The 16,151-nt window shown below is 47.6% G+C and overlaps 1 protein-coding gene across 1 annotated transcript in view; it reads left to right on the top strand.

Moving 5' to 3' along the window:
* Positions 1-16,151, top strand: part of kif1aa (kinesin family member 1Aa) — a gene marked incomplete in the record, with an annotated part of 191,337 nt that overhangs the window by 49,467 nt on the left and 125,719 nt on the right. The window contains 4 exon segments of the mRNA XM_055943926.1: positions 9,054-9,127; positions 9,981-10,163; positions 10,715-10,783; positions 13,258-13,436. Coding sequence (XP_055799901.1) covers positions 9,054-9,127; positions 9,981-10,163; positions 10,715-10,783; positions 13,258-13,436 — 505 coding nt within the window.

The raw sequence follows: 16,151 nt of genomic DNA, 5'->3' as shown, positions 1-16,151 counted from the left end.
AGAGGACAGACCTTGTTGTAGAGGACAGACCTTGTTGTGGAGGACAGACCTTGTTGTAGGGGACAGACCTTGTTGTGGAGGACAGACCTTGTTGTGGAGGACAGACCTTGTTGTGGAGGACAGACCTTGTTGTGGAGGACAGACCTTGTTGTGGAGGACAGACCTTGTTGTAGAGGACAGACCTTGTTGTAGAGGACAGACCTTGTTGTGGAGGACAGACCTTGTTGTGGAGGACAGACCTTGTGGAGGACAGACCTTGTTGTGGAGGACAGACCTTGTTGTGGAGGACAGACCTTGTGGAGGACAGACCTTGTTGTGGAGGACAGACCTTGTGGAGGACAGACCTTGTTGTGGAGGACAGACCTTGTTGTGGAGGACAGACCTTGTTGTAGAGGACAGACCTTGTTGTGGAGGACAGACCTTGTTGTGGAGGACAGACCTTGTTGTGGAGGACAGACCTTGTTGTGGAGGACAGACCTTGTTGTGGAGGACAGACCTTGTTGTGGAGGACAGACCTTGTTGTAGAGGACAGACCTTGTTGTAGAGGACAGAGCTTGTTGTGGGGGACAGAGCTTGTTGTGGAGGACAGACCTTGTTGTGGAGGACAGACCTTGTTGTGGAGGACAGACCTTGTTGTGGAGGACAGACCTTGTTGTGGAGGACAGACCTTGTTGTGGAGTACAAACCTTGTTGTGGAGGACAAACCTTGTTGTGGAGGACAGACCTTGTTGTGGAGGACAGACCTTGTTGTGGAGGACAGACCTTGTTGTGGAGGACAGACCTTGTTGTGGAGGACAGACCTTGTTGTGGAGGACAGACCTTGTTGTGGAGGACAGACCTTGTGGAGGACAGACCTTGTGGAGGACAGACCTTGTGGAGGACAGACCTTGTGGAGGACAGACCTTGTTGTGGAGGACAGACCTTGTTGTGGAGGACAGACCTTGTGGAGGACAGACCTTGTTGTGGAGGACAGACCTTGTTGTGGAGGACAGACCTTGTTGTGGAGGACAGACCTTGTTGTGGAGGACAGACCTTGTGGAGGACAGACCTTGTGGAGGACAGACCTTGTTGTGGAGGACAGACCTTGTTGTGGAGGACAGACCTTGTTGATGAGTATAAAACGTTGCCCAGCATGTAACCCATATTACAGTACTATGGAAAAGGAAGCACACACACACACACACACACACACACACACACACACACACACACACACACACACACACACACACACACACACACACACACACACACACACACACACACACACACACACACACACACAATTTAGGTTCACATCACTCCACAACGCCTAATGTAAAATATTAGTTTAGGTTCACATCACTCCACAACGCCTAATGTAAAATATTAGTTTAGGTTCACATCACTCCACAACACCTAATCTAGAATGTTAGTTTAGGCTCCACAATGCCTAATCTAGACTGTTAGTTTAGGTTCACATCACTCCACAACACCTAATCTAGAATGTTAGTTTAGGTTCACATCACTCCACAATGCCTAATCTAGAATGTTAGTTTAGGCTCCACAACACCTAATCTAGAATGTTAGTTTAGGTTCACATCGCTCCACATCGCCTAATCTAGAATGTTAGTTTAGGTTCACATCACTCCACAACGCCTAATCTAGAATGTTAGTTTAGGTTCACATCGCTCCACAACACCTAAGGTAGAATGTTAGTTTAGGTTCACATTACTACACAACGCCTAATCTAGAATGTTAGTTTAGGTTCACATCACTCCACAAAGCCTAATCTAGAATGTTAGTTTAGGTTCACATCACTCCACAAAGCCTAATCTAGAATGTTAGTTTAGGTTCACATCACTCCACAACGCCTAATCTAGAATGTTAGTTTAGGTTCACATCACTCCACAAAGCCTAATCTAGAATGTTAGTTTAGGTTCACATCACTCCACAAAGCCTAATCTAGAATGTTAGTTTAGGTTCACATCACTCCACAACACCTAATCTAGAATGTTAGTTTAGGTTCACATCACCTAATCTAGAATGTTAGTTTAGGCTCCACAACACCTAATCTACAATGTTAGTTTAGGTTCACATCGCTCCACAACACCTAGTCTAGAATGTTAGTTTAGGTTCACATCACTCCACAACACCTAATCTAGAATGTTAGTTTAGGTTCACATCACTCCACAACACCTAATCTAGAATGTTAGTTTAGGTTCACATCACTCCACAATGCCTAATCTAGAATGTTAGTTTAGGTTCACATCACTCCACAAAGCCTAATCTAGAATGTTAGTTTAGGTTCACATCACTCCACAACACCTAATCTAGAATGTTAGTTTAGGTTCACATCACTCCACAACACCTAATCTAGAATGTTAGTTTAGGTTCACATCACTCCACAACACCTAATCTAGAATGTTAGTTTAGGTTCACATCATGTGACTTTACAGTCAATTTTACCCCCTCACATCTGTCTCCTTTCCAATCATAACACTATTTTATTCATTTTTATTTTATTTAACTAGGCAAGTCAGTTAAGAACAAATTCTTATTTACATTGACAGCCTAGGAACAGTGGGTTAACTGCCTTGTTCAGGGGCAGAACGACTTCCGGTTACTAGCCCAACGCTCTAACCACCAGGCTACCTGCCGCCCCACACTAGCACGTAGAATGGAGCAATATGTTTGAGCATGTGAGCGGGGCTAATGTGAATTATTCTAACAGTTTTTTTTGTCCCTCTCCCCTACGAACCTAATTCGCTGTCCATATGTATTGGAATGGGCAGTGTTCTGACAGTGTCCATTCAGTCTAATACACAGACAGGCCTATTCTGACAGTGTCCATTCATTCAGTAGTAGCACAGAGCTTCAGAAAATAACAGAAGCTAACAGGAGATAACGGTCTGTCTGTCTTTACTCTGTAATTGTCCAGACGGGAACAGTCTGTCTGTAATTGTCCAGATGGGAACAGTCTGTCTGTAATTGTCCAGACGGGAACAGTCTGTCTGTAATTGTCCAGAAGAGAAAAGTCTGTCTGTAATTGTCCAGAAGGGAACAGTCTGTCTGTCTTTACTCTGTAATTGTCCAGAAGGGAACAGTCTGTCTGTAATTGTCCAGAAGGGAACAGTCTGTCTGTCTGTAATTGTCCAGAAGGGAACAGTCTGTCTGTAATTGTCCAGACGGGAACAGTCTGTCTGTAATTGTCCAGACGGGAACAGTCTGTCTGTAATTGTCCAGAAGGGAACAGTCTGTCTGTCTGTAATTGTCCAGAAGGGAACAGTCTGTCTGTAATTGTCCAGAAGGGAACAGTCTGTCTGTAATTGTCCAGACGGAACAGTCTGTTTGTAATTGTCCAGAAGGGAACAGTCTGTCTGTAATTGTCCAGAAGGGAACAGTCTGTCTGTAATTGTCCAGACGGGAACAGTCTGTCTGTAATTGTCCAGAAGAGAACAGTCTGTCTGTAATTGTCCAGAAGGGAACAGTCTGTCTGTCTTTACTCTGTAATTGTCCAGAAGGGAACAGTCTGTCTGTAATTGTCCAGACGGGAACAGTCTGTCTGTAATTGTCCAGACGGGAACAGTCTGTCTGTAATTGTCCAGAAGGGAACAGTCTGTCTGTCTGTAATTGTCCAGAAGGGAACAGTCTGTCTGTAATTGTCCAGAAGGGAACAGTCTGTCTGTAATTGTCCAGACGGGAACATTCTGTTTGTAATTGTCCAGAAGGGAACAGTCTGTCTGTAATTGTCCAGAAGGGAACAGTCTGTCTGTAATTGTCCAGAAGGGAACAGTCTGTCTGTAATTTTCCGGAAGAGAACAGTCTGTCTGTAATTGTCCAGAAGGGAACAGTCTGTCTGTAATTGTACAGAAGGGAACAGTCTGTCTGTAATTGTCCAGATGGGAACAGTCTGTCTGTAATTGTCCAGAAGGGAACAGTCTGTCTGTAATTTTCCGGAAGAGAACAGTCTGTCTGTAATTGTCCAGAAGGGAACAGTCTGTCTGTAATTGTCCAGAAGGGAACAGTCTGTCTGTAATTGTCCAGAAGGGAACAGTCTGTCTGTAATTGTCCAGAAGGGAACAGTCTGTCTGTAATTGTCCAGACGGGAACAGTCTGTCTGTAATTGTCCAGAAGGGAACAGTCTGTCTGCAATTGTCCAGAAGGGAACAGTCTGTCTGTAATTGTCCAGAAGGGAACAGTCTGTCTGTAATTGTCCAGATGGGAACAGTCTGTCTGTAATTGTCCAGAAGGGAACAGTTTGTCTGTATGTAATTGTCCAGAAGGGAACAGTCTGTCTGTAATTGTCCAGAAGGGAACAGTCTGTCTGTAATTGTCCAGAAGGGAACAGTCTGTCTGTAATTGTCCAGACGGGAACAGTCTGTCTGTCTGTAATTGTCCAGATGGGAACAGTCTGTCTGTAATTGTCCAGAAGGGAACAGCCTGTCTGTAATTGTCCAGAAGGGAACAGTCTGTCTGTCTGTAATTGTCCAGAAGGGAACAGTCTGTCTGTAATTGTCCAGAAGGGAACAGTCTGTCTGTAATTGTCCAGACGGGAACAGTATGTCTGTAATTGTCCAGAAGGGAACAGTCTGTCTGTAATTGTCCAGATGGGAACAGTCTGTCTGTAATTGTCCAGAAGGGAACAGTCTGTCTGTAATTGTCCAGATGGGAACAGTCTGTCTGTAATTGTCCAGAAGGGAACAGTCTGTCTGTAATTGTCCAGAAGGGAACAGTCTGTCTGTAATTGTCCAGATGGGAACAGTCTGTCTGTAATTGTCCAGAAGGGAACAGTCTGTCTGTAATTGTCGAGATGGGAACAGTCTGTCTGTAATTGTCCAGATTGTCTTCAACCGAAGAGGAGGAGTAGTGATGGAACCAAGGCGCAGCGGGTTGTGAATACATAATTTATTTAAAGAAAACACGAAAACACGAACTTCACTATAAACTAACAAAACAACAAACGGAGTAGACAGACCTGGACGACGAACTTACATCAAACACGAAGAACGCACGAACAGGGAAAATAGGCTACACAAAATGACGATGTACAAAAACAAACCGAACAGTCCCGTATGGTGCGACAAACACTGACACAGGAGACAACCACCCACAACGAACACTCTGAAACAACCTACCTAAATATGACTCTCAATTAGAGGAACGCCAAACACCTGCCTCTAATTAAGAGCCATACCAGGCAACCCTAAACCAACATAGAAACAGACAACATGGAATGCCCACCCAAACTCACGTCCTGACCAACTAACACATACAACAAACTAACAGAAATAGGTCAGGAACGTGACATAACCCCCCCCATAAGGTGCGAACTCCGGGCGCACCAGCACAAAGTCTAGGGGAGGGTCTGGGTGGGCATCTGACCACGGTGGTGGCTCAGGCTCAGGGCGAGGTCCCCACCCCACCATAGTCAATCCCAGCTTACATCTCCCCTTACAAATGGCCACCCTCATATTACACCCACTTAATCCTTTGGGTAACATCGACACAAGGGGCAGCCCCGGGATAGAGGGATAGCTCAGGACAGAGGGATAGCTCAGGACAGAGGGATAGCTCAGGACAGAGGGATAGCTCAGGACAGAGGGATAGCTCAGGACAGAGGGATAGCTCAGGACAGAGGGATAGCTCAGGATAGAGGGATAGCTCAGGATAGAGAGGTAGCTCAGGAGAGAGAGGTAGCTCAGGATAGAGGGGCAACTCCGGACTGAAAGGCAGCTCCGGACAGAGAGACAGCTCTGGACTGAGGGGCAGTTCTGGATAAATAGCCGCTCTGGGCTGAGGGACAGCTCATGACTGACTGACGGCTCTGGACGCTCATGGCTGGCTGACGGCTCTGGACGCTCATGGCTGGCTGACGGCTCTGGACGCTCATGGCTGGCTGACGGCTCTGGACGCTCATGGCTGGCTGACGGCTCTGGCAGATCCTGTCTGGTTGGCGGCTCTGGCAGATCCTGTCTGGTTGGCGGCTCTGGCAGATCCTGTCTGGTTGGCGGCTCTGGCAGATCCTGTCTGGTTGGCGGCTCTGGCAGATCCTGTCTGGTTGGCGGCTCTGGCAGATCCTGTCTGGTTGGCGGCTCTGGCAGATTCTGTCTGGTTGGCGGCTCTGGCAGATTCTGTCTGGTTGGCGGCTCTGGCAGATCCTGTCTGACGAATGGCTCTAGCGGCTCCTGACTGACTAACGGCTCTGACGGCTCGGGACAGACGGGCGGCTCTAATGGCTCGGGACAGACGGATGGCTCAGACGGCGCTGGGGAGACGGATGGCTCAGATGGCGCTGCGGAGACGGATGGCTCAGATGGCGCTGCGGAGACGGATGGCTCAGACTGATCCTGTCTGGCGGAAGGCTTTGGCTGCTCCTGTCTGGCGGAAGGCTCTGTAGGCTCATGGCAGACGGGCAGTTCATGCGGCGCTTGGCAGACGGACAGTTCAGGCGCCGTTGGGCAGACGGCAGACTCTGGCCGGCTGAGACGCACTGTAGGCCTGGTGCGTGGTGCCGGAACTGGAGGCACCGGACTGGAGACACGCACTTCAAGCCTAGTGCGGGGAGCAGGGACAGGGCACACTGGACTCTCAAAGCGTACTATACTCCTGGTGTGTGGTACCGGCACTGGTGGCACCGGGCTGAGTGCACGCACATCAGGACGAGTACGGGGAGAAGGAACAGTGTGTACAGGGCTCTGGAGACGCACAGGTGGCTTAGTGCGTGGTGCCGGAACTGGAGGCACTGGGCTGGAGACACGCACCATAGGGAGAGTGCGTGGAGGAGGAACAGGGCTCTGAAAACGCACTGGAAGCCTGGTGCGTGGTGTAGGCACTGGTGGTACTAGGCTGGGGCGGGGAGGTGGCGCCGGAAATACCGGACCGTGCAGGCGTACTGGCTCCCTTGAGCACCGAGCCTGCCCAACCTTACCTGGTTGAATACTCCCCGTCGCCCGACCAGTGCGGGGAGGTGGAATAACCTGCACCGGGCTATGTAGGCGAACCGGGGACACCATGCGTAAGGCTGGTGCCATGTAAGCCGGCCCAAGGAGACGTACTGGTGGCCAGATATGTAGGGCCGGCTTCATGACATTTGGCTCAATGCCCAATCTAGCCCTACCAGTGCGGGGAGGTGGAATAACCGGCACTGGGCTATGCACCCGTACAGGAGACACCGTGCGCTCTACTGCGTAACACGGCGTCTGCCCGTACTCCCGCTCTCCACGGTTAGCCTAGGAAGTGGGCGCAGGTCTCCTACCTGCCCTTGGCCCACTACCTCTTAGCCCCCCCCCCCCCCAAGAAATTTTTGGGTAGTACTCACGGGCTTTTCAGGCTTCCAGCCACGTCTCCTTGCTGCCTCCTCATATCTCCGCCTCTCTGCCTTCGCTGCCTCCAGCTCAGCTTTGGGGCGGTTATATTCTCCTGGTATTTCTCGGTCCAGAATTTCCTCCCAATTCCAATAGTCCAGTGTAGGTGGGTCCTGTTGTTGTTGCACACGCTGCTTGATCCGATGTTGGTGGGGAATTCTGTATGTCTAAACGTTAGTAGCTTGTGTGTGCACTTTTGTTTTGTAGCTTCACGGTCGTTTGTTGTTTTGTTAGTTTGTAAGTGTTTTGTTTCGTTTTGCCTTCTTCAATAATAAAAGAAGATGGCTTATTTTCCACATGCTGCGTTTTGGTCCGTCTCACTCCCACACGATCGTGACAAATTGTCCAGAAGGGAACAGTCTATCTGTAATTGTCCAGATGGGAACAGTATGTCTGTAATTGTCCAGAAGGGAACAGTCTGTCTGTAATTGTCCAGATGGGAACAGTCTGTCTGTAATTGTCCAGAAGGGAACAGTCTGTCTGTAATTGTCCAGATGGGAACAGTCTGTCTGTAATTGTCCAGAAGGGAACAGTCTGTCTGTAATTGTCCAGATGGGAACAGTCTGTCTGTCTGTAATTGTCCAGAAGGGAACAGTCTGTCTGTAATTGTCCAGAAGGGAACAGTCTGTCTGTAATTGTCCAGAAGGGAACAGTCTGTTTGTAACTGTCCAGAAGGGAACAGTCTGTCTGTAATTGTCCAGAAGGGAACAGTCTGTCTGTAATTGTCCAGAAGGGAACAGTCTGTCTGTAATTGTCCAGAAGGGAACAGTCTGTCTGTAATTGTCCAGACGGGAACAGTCTGTCTGTAATTGTCCAGAAGGGAACAGTCTGTCTGTAATTGTCCAGAAGGGAACAGTCTGTCTGTAATTGTCCAGAAGGGAACAGTCTGTCTGTAATTGTCCAGAAGGGAACAGTCTGTCTGTCTGTAATTGTCCAGAAGGGAACAGTCTGTCTGTAATTGTCCAGATGGGAACAGTCTGTCTGTAATTGTCCAGAAGGGAACAGTCTGTCTGTAATTGTCCAGATGGGAACAGTCTGTCTGTCTGTAATTGTCCAGAAGGGAACAGTCTGTCTGTAATTGTCCAGAAGGGAACAGTCTGTCTGTAATTGTCCAGAAGGGAACAGTTTGTCTGTAATTGTCCAGAAGGGAACAGTCTGTCTGTAATTGTCCAGAAGGGAACAGTTTGTCTGTAATTGTCCAGAAGGGAACAGTCTGTCTGTAATTGTCCAGATGGGAACAGTCTGTCTGTAATTGTCCAGAAGGGAACAGTCTGTCTGTAATTGTCCAGACGGGAACAGTCTGTCTGTAATTGTCCAGACGGGAACAGTCTGTCTGTAAGTGCTTATGGGAGCAGTGAGCCAGAGACTAAGCACTTTTCCTTCCTTCCCTCCCTCCTTCCCTCCCTCCCTCCCTCTCTCCCTCCCTCTCTCCCTCTCTCCCTCCCTCCCTCCCTCCCTCCCTCTCTCCCTACCTCCCTACCTCCCTACCTCCCTCCCTCCCTCCCTCCCTATCCTCGTCAATAGTAGTGTACTATGTAGGGAATAGGGTGCCATTTGGGACGCAAGCATTAACGCGGGCGATCGGTGACCCAGCGACCAGATCTAGTTTCACACAGCAGGTCGACTCTCTCACCCTGGTCACCCTCCTCCTCACTCCCCCCCCCCCCCCCCCCTGACCCTCTCTCTCTGTTCTGTCATGTCTTTCAGCCATCCTCAACCCCAAGCAGCCCAAAGAGAACAAGAGCTTCAACTTTGATTACTCGTACTGGTCACACACCTCGGTAAGTACCTGTACCTCTGACTGACTGTGTACTGTATGATACCATACCACCCAGGGAGCAACTCAACACATGCTGATTTTCATTAGAGACTAGTGATTAGTGTGGTCAGGCACAACAGCCTTGAACCGGACTTTTAGTCAAAGTTGAACCGGACTTTTTTTCAAGTGAATCGACCTTGTAGTTGCGTCTTGGTTTGTCCTCGTTGACCTTAAAAAGAAACTCCAAACCCACTGGTATTCTAGAACACTCCACAAAACAATTCAATTAATCTTTTCACCAACGTGTTGGTCAATTTCAATAGTTACCTGCCTCTACTTGTAGATGGTCAATATGAATAGTTATCTGACTCTACTTGTAGATGGTCAATATGAATAGTTACCTGACTCTACTTGTAGATGGTCAATATGAATAGTTATCTGACTCTACTTGTAGATGGTCAATATGAATAGTTACCTGACTCTACTTGTAGATGGTCAATATGAATAGTTACCTGACTCTACTTGTAGATGGTCAATATGAATAGTTACCTGACTCTACTTGTAGATGGTCAATATGAATAGTTACCTGACTCTACTTGTAGATGGTCAATATGAATAGTTACCTGACTCTACTTGTAGATGGTCAATATGAATAGTTACCTGACTCTACTTGTAGATGGTCAATATGAATAGTTACCTGACTCTACTTGTAGATGGTCAATATGAATAGTTACCTGACTCTACTTGTAGATGGTCAATATGAATAGTTACCTGACTCTACTTGTAGATGGTCAATATGAATAGTTACCTGACTCTACTTGTAGATGGTCAATATGAATAGTTACCTGACTCACCGTGTTTTTGTCTCTCCGCAGCCCGAGGACATCAACTTTGCTGGCCAGCAGCAGGTGTACAAGGACATTGGTGAGGAGATGTTGCTCCATGCCTTCGAGGGATACAACGTCTGTATCTTTGCCTATGGCCAGACCGGATCTGGGAAGTCCTACACCATGATGGGCAAGCCGGACTTGAAGGACCAGGAAGGCATCATCCCGCTGGTATACCGGATATACTGTTACCTCCACACCAGGGTTGCCGGATATACTGTTACCTCCACACCAGGGTTGCAAAATTCCAGAAAATTCCCTGGTTTTCCTGGTTGGAAGATTCCCAGAATCAGGATGGAATAAGCAGGAAATCCTTGAATCGTCCAAACAGGATAGCTGGAAATCCAGGCAATTTTCAGAAAGTTAACGGAATTTTGCATCCCTACTCCAGACCAATAGCACACCTGGCGCTCCATACCTCAACATAATGTAACACGAATCCCATCTAGGGTGTTGGAAATAAAAACAAAGCCCATGTTCCAGTCTGTATTGTAAACAGTAGATCCACTGTAGATTATTTCACATTGATATCAGAGTAGCTGAGGGTTAAGAACCCATCACACCTACTCTATACCAGCTCCCCTCTATACTGTGGTGCAACACATTGGATAATTGTTTATTCAATGTGTCAATGTGTTTGTATCTGTACGTGTACAGATGAACCATATATAAATTGATAATAAATGTTCACTGCAAACCCTTTGCTTTCTTTCTCCCCCTAGATGTGTGAAGACCTCTTCACCAAGTTCAACGACAGTAATAACGACAATAGCAAGTCCTACTCTGTGGAGGTACGTACAGTTATTGTACAAGGCCTCTCTATGTTTTACGGGCTCCTAACCAACTCTGCTATTTTGTTTGTTTCTTCACATTGTTCGTAACTTATTTTGTACATAATGTTACTGCTATTGTCTCTTATGGCCGAACAGAGATTCTGGACATCAGAACGGCGATTATTCAATCTTGAACTGGATAAATATGTTTTCTTTAATGAGTCCGCTGTGAAGAATGTACTGCTTTCTCAAGACCAGGCCCAAATCCACGTCATTCGCGTGAAGAAAAGAATGGGGAAAAGGTGGAGGAGTGCGGGTTGCCTTGTAAGAATTCGTCAGTGAGTAGGTAAACCACCACTACCATCCGTACTATTGGCCAACGTAAAATCATTGGAAAATAAACTGGTAGATCTACGATTAAGACTATTCTACCAACGGGACATTAAAAACTGTAATATCTTATGTTTCACCGAGTTGTGGCTGAACGGCGACAAGGAAAATATAGAGCTGGCTGGGTTTTCCATGCATCGGCAGGACAGAGCAGCTATGTCTGTCACGTTCCTGACCTGTTTTCTGTTGTTTTGTATGTGTTTAGCCGGTCAGGGCGTGAGTTGGGGTGGGCATTCTATGTTATATGAATCTATGTTGGTTAATGGGTTACCTGATATGGTTCTCAATTAGAGGCAGGTGGTTTACGTTTCCTCTGATTGAGAGCCATATTAAGGTAGGTTGTTTCACATTGTTTGTTGTGGGTGGTTGTCTCCTGTGTCGTATATGTTACCACACGGGACTGTATCGTTTGTTTGTAGTCGTGTACCTGTTCGTGCGTTCTTCGTTATATGTAAGTTCACATGTTTTAGGTCAGTCTACGTTCGTTTGTTGTTTTGTAATTTTCCAAGTGTTTTTCGTGTTCGTCTTTGACTTCAGTTAATAAATCATTATGTCATCATACCTCGCTGCACATTGGTCTTCCGATCCCTCTCTCCTCTCCTCGTCCGAGGAGGAGGAAGAGCTAGACAATCGTTACAATGTCTGGTAAGACGAGGGGCAGGGATGTCTATTTGTCAATAACAGCTGGTGCGTGATGTCTAATATTAAAGAAGTCTCGAGGTATTGCTCGCCTGAGGTAGAGTAACTCATGATAAGCTGTAGACCACACTATCTACTAAGAGAGTTCTCATCTATATTATTCATAGCTGTCTATTTACCACCACAAACCGATGCTGGCACTAAGACCACACTTAACGAGCTGTATACCGCCATAAGAAAACAAGAAAATGCTCATCCAGAAGCGGTGCTCCTAGTGGCCGGGGACTTTAATAAAGGCAAACTTAAATCCGTCACATGTGCAGCTAGAGGAAAAAAAGCTCTAGACCACCTTTACTCCACACACAGAGACGCATACAAAGCTCTACCTCGCCCTCCATTTGGCAAATATGACCATATTTCTATCCTCTTGATTCCTGCTTACATGCATAAACTAAAGCAGGAAGTACCAGTTACTCACTCAATACAGAACTGGTCAGATGACACGGATGCTAAGCTACAGGACTGTTTTGCTAGCACACACTGGAATATGTTCCGGGATTCATCCAATGGCATTGAGAAGTTTACCACCTCAATCACTGGCTTCATCAATAAGTGCATCGATGTCGTCGTTCCCTCAGTGAACGTACGTACTTATCCCAACCAGAAGCCATGGATTACAGGCAACATCCGCACTGAGCTAACAGCTAAAGCTGCCACTTTCAAGGAGCGGGACGCTAATCCGGAATCGTATAAGAAATCCCACTATGCCCTCCGACGAACCATCAAACAGGCAAAGCGTCAATACAGGACTAAGATTGAATCCTACTACACCGGCTCTGACGCTCGTTGGATATTATTGACTTCAAATTAAACCCAGCCGCGAGTTGCCCAGTGACACAAGCCTACCAGTCGAGCTAAATGCCTTTTATGCTCGCTTCGAGGCAAGCAAAACTGAAGCATGCATGAGAGCACCAGCTGTTCCGGAAGACTTTGTGATCACGCTCTCCGTAGCCGATGTGAGCAAGACCTTTAAACAGGTCAACATTCACAAAGCCGCTGGGCCAGACGGATTACCAGGACGTGTACTCATGCACGGACCAATTGGGAACTGTCTTCACTGACATTTTCAACCTCTCCCTGTCTGAGTCTGTAATACTAACATGTTTCAAGCAGACCACCATAGTCCCTGTGCCCAAGAAAGCGAAGGTAACCTGCCTAAATTATTACCGCAATGTAGCACTCATGTCTGTAACCATGAAGTGCTTTGAAAGGCTGGTCATGACTCACATCAATATCATCATCCCGGAAACCCTAGACCAGCTCCAATTCGCATTTTGAGAAGGATATGAGGAGAGAGGAAACGAGGAATTGAAGAAAGACTAGAAAGACCTAGTTGGTAATGTAACTCTTTGTCCCCCACCCCCCTCTCCCGTCCTCCCTCCCCCTCCCTCCCTCCTCCTCAGGTGAGCTACATGGAGATCTACTGTGAGCGTGTGCGTGACCTCCTGAACCCTAAGAATAAGGGGAACCTGCGTGTGAGGGAACACCCCCTGATGGGGCCATACGTAGAGGACCTGTCCAAGCTGGCTGTCACCTCCTACAACGACATCCAGGACCTCATGGACTCTGGAAACAAGGCCAGGTGAGGGGACAGATGGATGGATGGGTGGATGGATGGGTAGGTGGTTGGATGGATGGGTGGGTGGGTGGGTGGATGGCTGGGTGGGTGGGTGGTTGGGTAGGTGGGTGGATGGGGAGGTGGGTGGGTGGGTGAATGGATGGGTAGGTGGGTAGATGGCTGGGTGGGTGGGTGGGTGGTTGGGTGGATGGATGGGTAGGTGGGTGAATGGATGGGTGGGTGGGTGGATGGCTGGGTGGGTGGGTGGTTGGGTAGGTGGGTGAATGGATGGGTGGGTGGGTGGGTGGGTGGATGGCTAGGTGGGTGGGTGGGTGGGTGGGTGGGTGGCTGGGTGGGTGGGTGGTTGGGTGGATGGATGGGTAGGTGGGTGGGTATTTGGTTGGGTGGTTTGGTGGATGGGTGGGTGGGTGGGTAGGTGGGTGGATGGATGGATGGGTAGGTGGGTGGTTGGGTGGATGGATGGGTGGATGGGTGGATGGGTGGGTGGGTGGGTGGGTGGTTGGGTGGATGGGTAGGTGGGTGCTCGGCACCCCAATGTTGGAACAAACTTCCCCCTAACGTCAGGAAAGCTGAGTCCCTATCTTCCCAAAAACGTCTGAAAACCTACCTCTTCAAAAAGTATCTTTTTAAATCCTCACACGTGTCTTCTCTTACAAGCGCTGACTTTGCTGTTTGTTGATTTATTGAGGAAAAGTTTGACTTACTATGATTGTGGTTGTCTCACATAGGGACCTTATGACGAATCCACTAAGTCAGTCTGGACAAGAGTGTCTGCGAAATGACTGTCAATGTAATACAGTGCTGAGTTCAACTGCATACGGGGTGATAGGGTTTCTCATGGAGTCAATGTGTCACGATCGTGTGGGGGATTGACGGACCAAAACGCAGCATTTGGAAAATAAGCCATCTTCCTTTTATTGAGGAGAAGGAAAAAACGAAACAAAAACACTTACAAACTAACCAAAACAAAAAACGACCGTGAAGCTAATAAACGTCGTGCACATACACAGGCTACAAACGTTCAGACATAGACAATTACCCACAACAAACTAAAGCCTATGGCTACCTTAAATATGGCTCCCAATCAGAGACAACAGAAATCAGCTGTCTCTAATTGGGAACCCATTCAGGCAACCATAGACTTTCCTAGACAACTACACCCAACATAGACACAGCTAGACACATACACTCAACACAAACCCATACACTACACCCAACACCCCCTTTACCATATAACCACCCAAAACCGACAAAACACAAACATTCCCCATGTCACACCCTGACCTAACTAAAATAATAAAGAAAACAAAGAATACTAAGGCCAGGGCGTGACACAATGTTAAATATTCTGGCTCCAAAATCCCCGTTAGCAATAGCACTTAGAAGGAAGCAATATGTTGAGCATGCATCTAAATGGATTGAAAGTATAGAGAAGGTTTTGGCCCCGCGGGAGGCTGGTGGCTACTTAATTGGGGAGGACGGGCTCGTGCTAATGGCTGGAGCGGAATCAGTGGAATGGTATCAAATACATCAAACACTTGGTTACCATGGTTTCCATGTGTTTGATGCCATTCCGTTTGCTCCGTTCCAGCCATTAGTATGAGCCGTCTGCTCGGGTTCCTGTCCTAAATGACATCCTGTGTTCAGTGTGTTACCTTCGACCAGAGCCCTTACCGGGGGGCAATTTGGGACGCAGCCTCGGTGAGACGCAGCAGGCTATTCTGTACCACGTTGGCCGAGAACGAATAGATTAATTAAGCACACGGTGCTCTGTCCATAAGGGAATTTACTGCCTGAGAAGTCTTGAACTGGCAGACCAGAAAAGATTTTACATGAGAGTTAATTAACCAAACACATCAGACACCAGCTGAGATAGCCGTATAACTAGGACACTCCAGCAGACAAACAGGACAAACAGGCATTTCAATGATCGTAGGTACAAAACAACGATGAATTATTGCAGTTTTCAGACTTGTTGGGTGGGTGAGCACGTGTCCATGCTGAAACGTATTGGAACCATATTAGCCCTGTCGATGATAAATTACTCAATAATTAATTAATTCATCGATGAATGAATTGATTTCTCTATACCTGGCAGTTCTGTAACCTTGGAATCTCCATTAACTTACTAAAATGTACCATCCTGATGTGTAGCTGTACGCACCTATGTGGTGATATATCAGTGCTGCTTAGCTCAGTCAGACAGCTCTGTGCTCTGTCTATTCATCCACCCCTCCACTCTGCTCTGTCTATTCATCCACCCCTCCACTGTGCTCTGTCTATTCATCCACCCCTCCACTGTGCTCTGTCTATTCATCCACCCCTCGACTGAGCTCTGTCCATCTATCCGCCCCTCCACTGTGCTCTGTCTATTCATCCACCCCTCCAATGTGCTCTGTCTATTCATCCACCCCTCCACTGTGCTCTGTCTATTCATCCACCCCTACACTGTGCTCTGTCTATTCATCCACCCCTACACTGTGCTCTGTCTATTCATCCACCCCTCCAATGTGCTCTGTCTATTCATCCACCCCTCCACTGTGCTCTGTCTATTCATCCACCCCTACACTGTGCTCTGTCTATTCATCCACCCCTACACTGTGCTCTGTCTATTCATCCACCCCTCCACTGTGCTCTGTCTATTCATCCACCCCTCCACTGTGCTCTGTCTATCCATCCACCCCTCCACTGTGCTCTGTCTATTCATCCACCCCTCCA

This window comes from Salvelinus fontinalis, chromosome 14, assembly GCF_029448725.1.
Source record: "Salvelinus fontinalis isolate EN_2023a chromosome 14, ASM2944872v1, whole genome shotgun sequence".
In the NCBI taxonomy this organism is placed as follows: Eukaryota; Metazoa; Chordata; class Actinopteri; order Salmoniformes; family Salmonidae; genus Salvelinus; species Salvelinus fontinalis.
The sequence above is the reverse complement of the archived record's forward strand: the minus strand, read 5'-3'. Positions and strand labels throughout refer to the sequence as shown.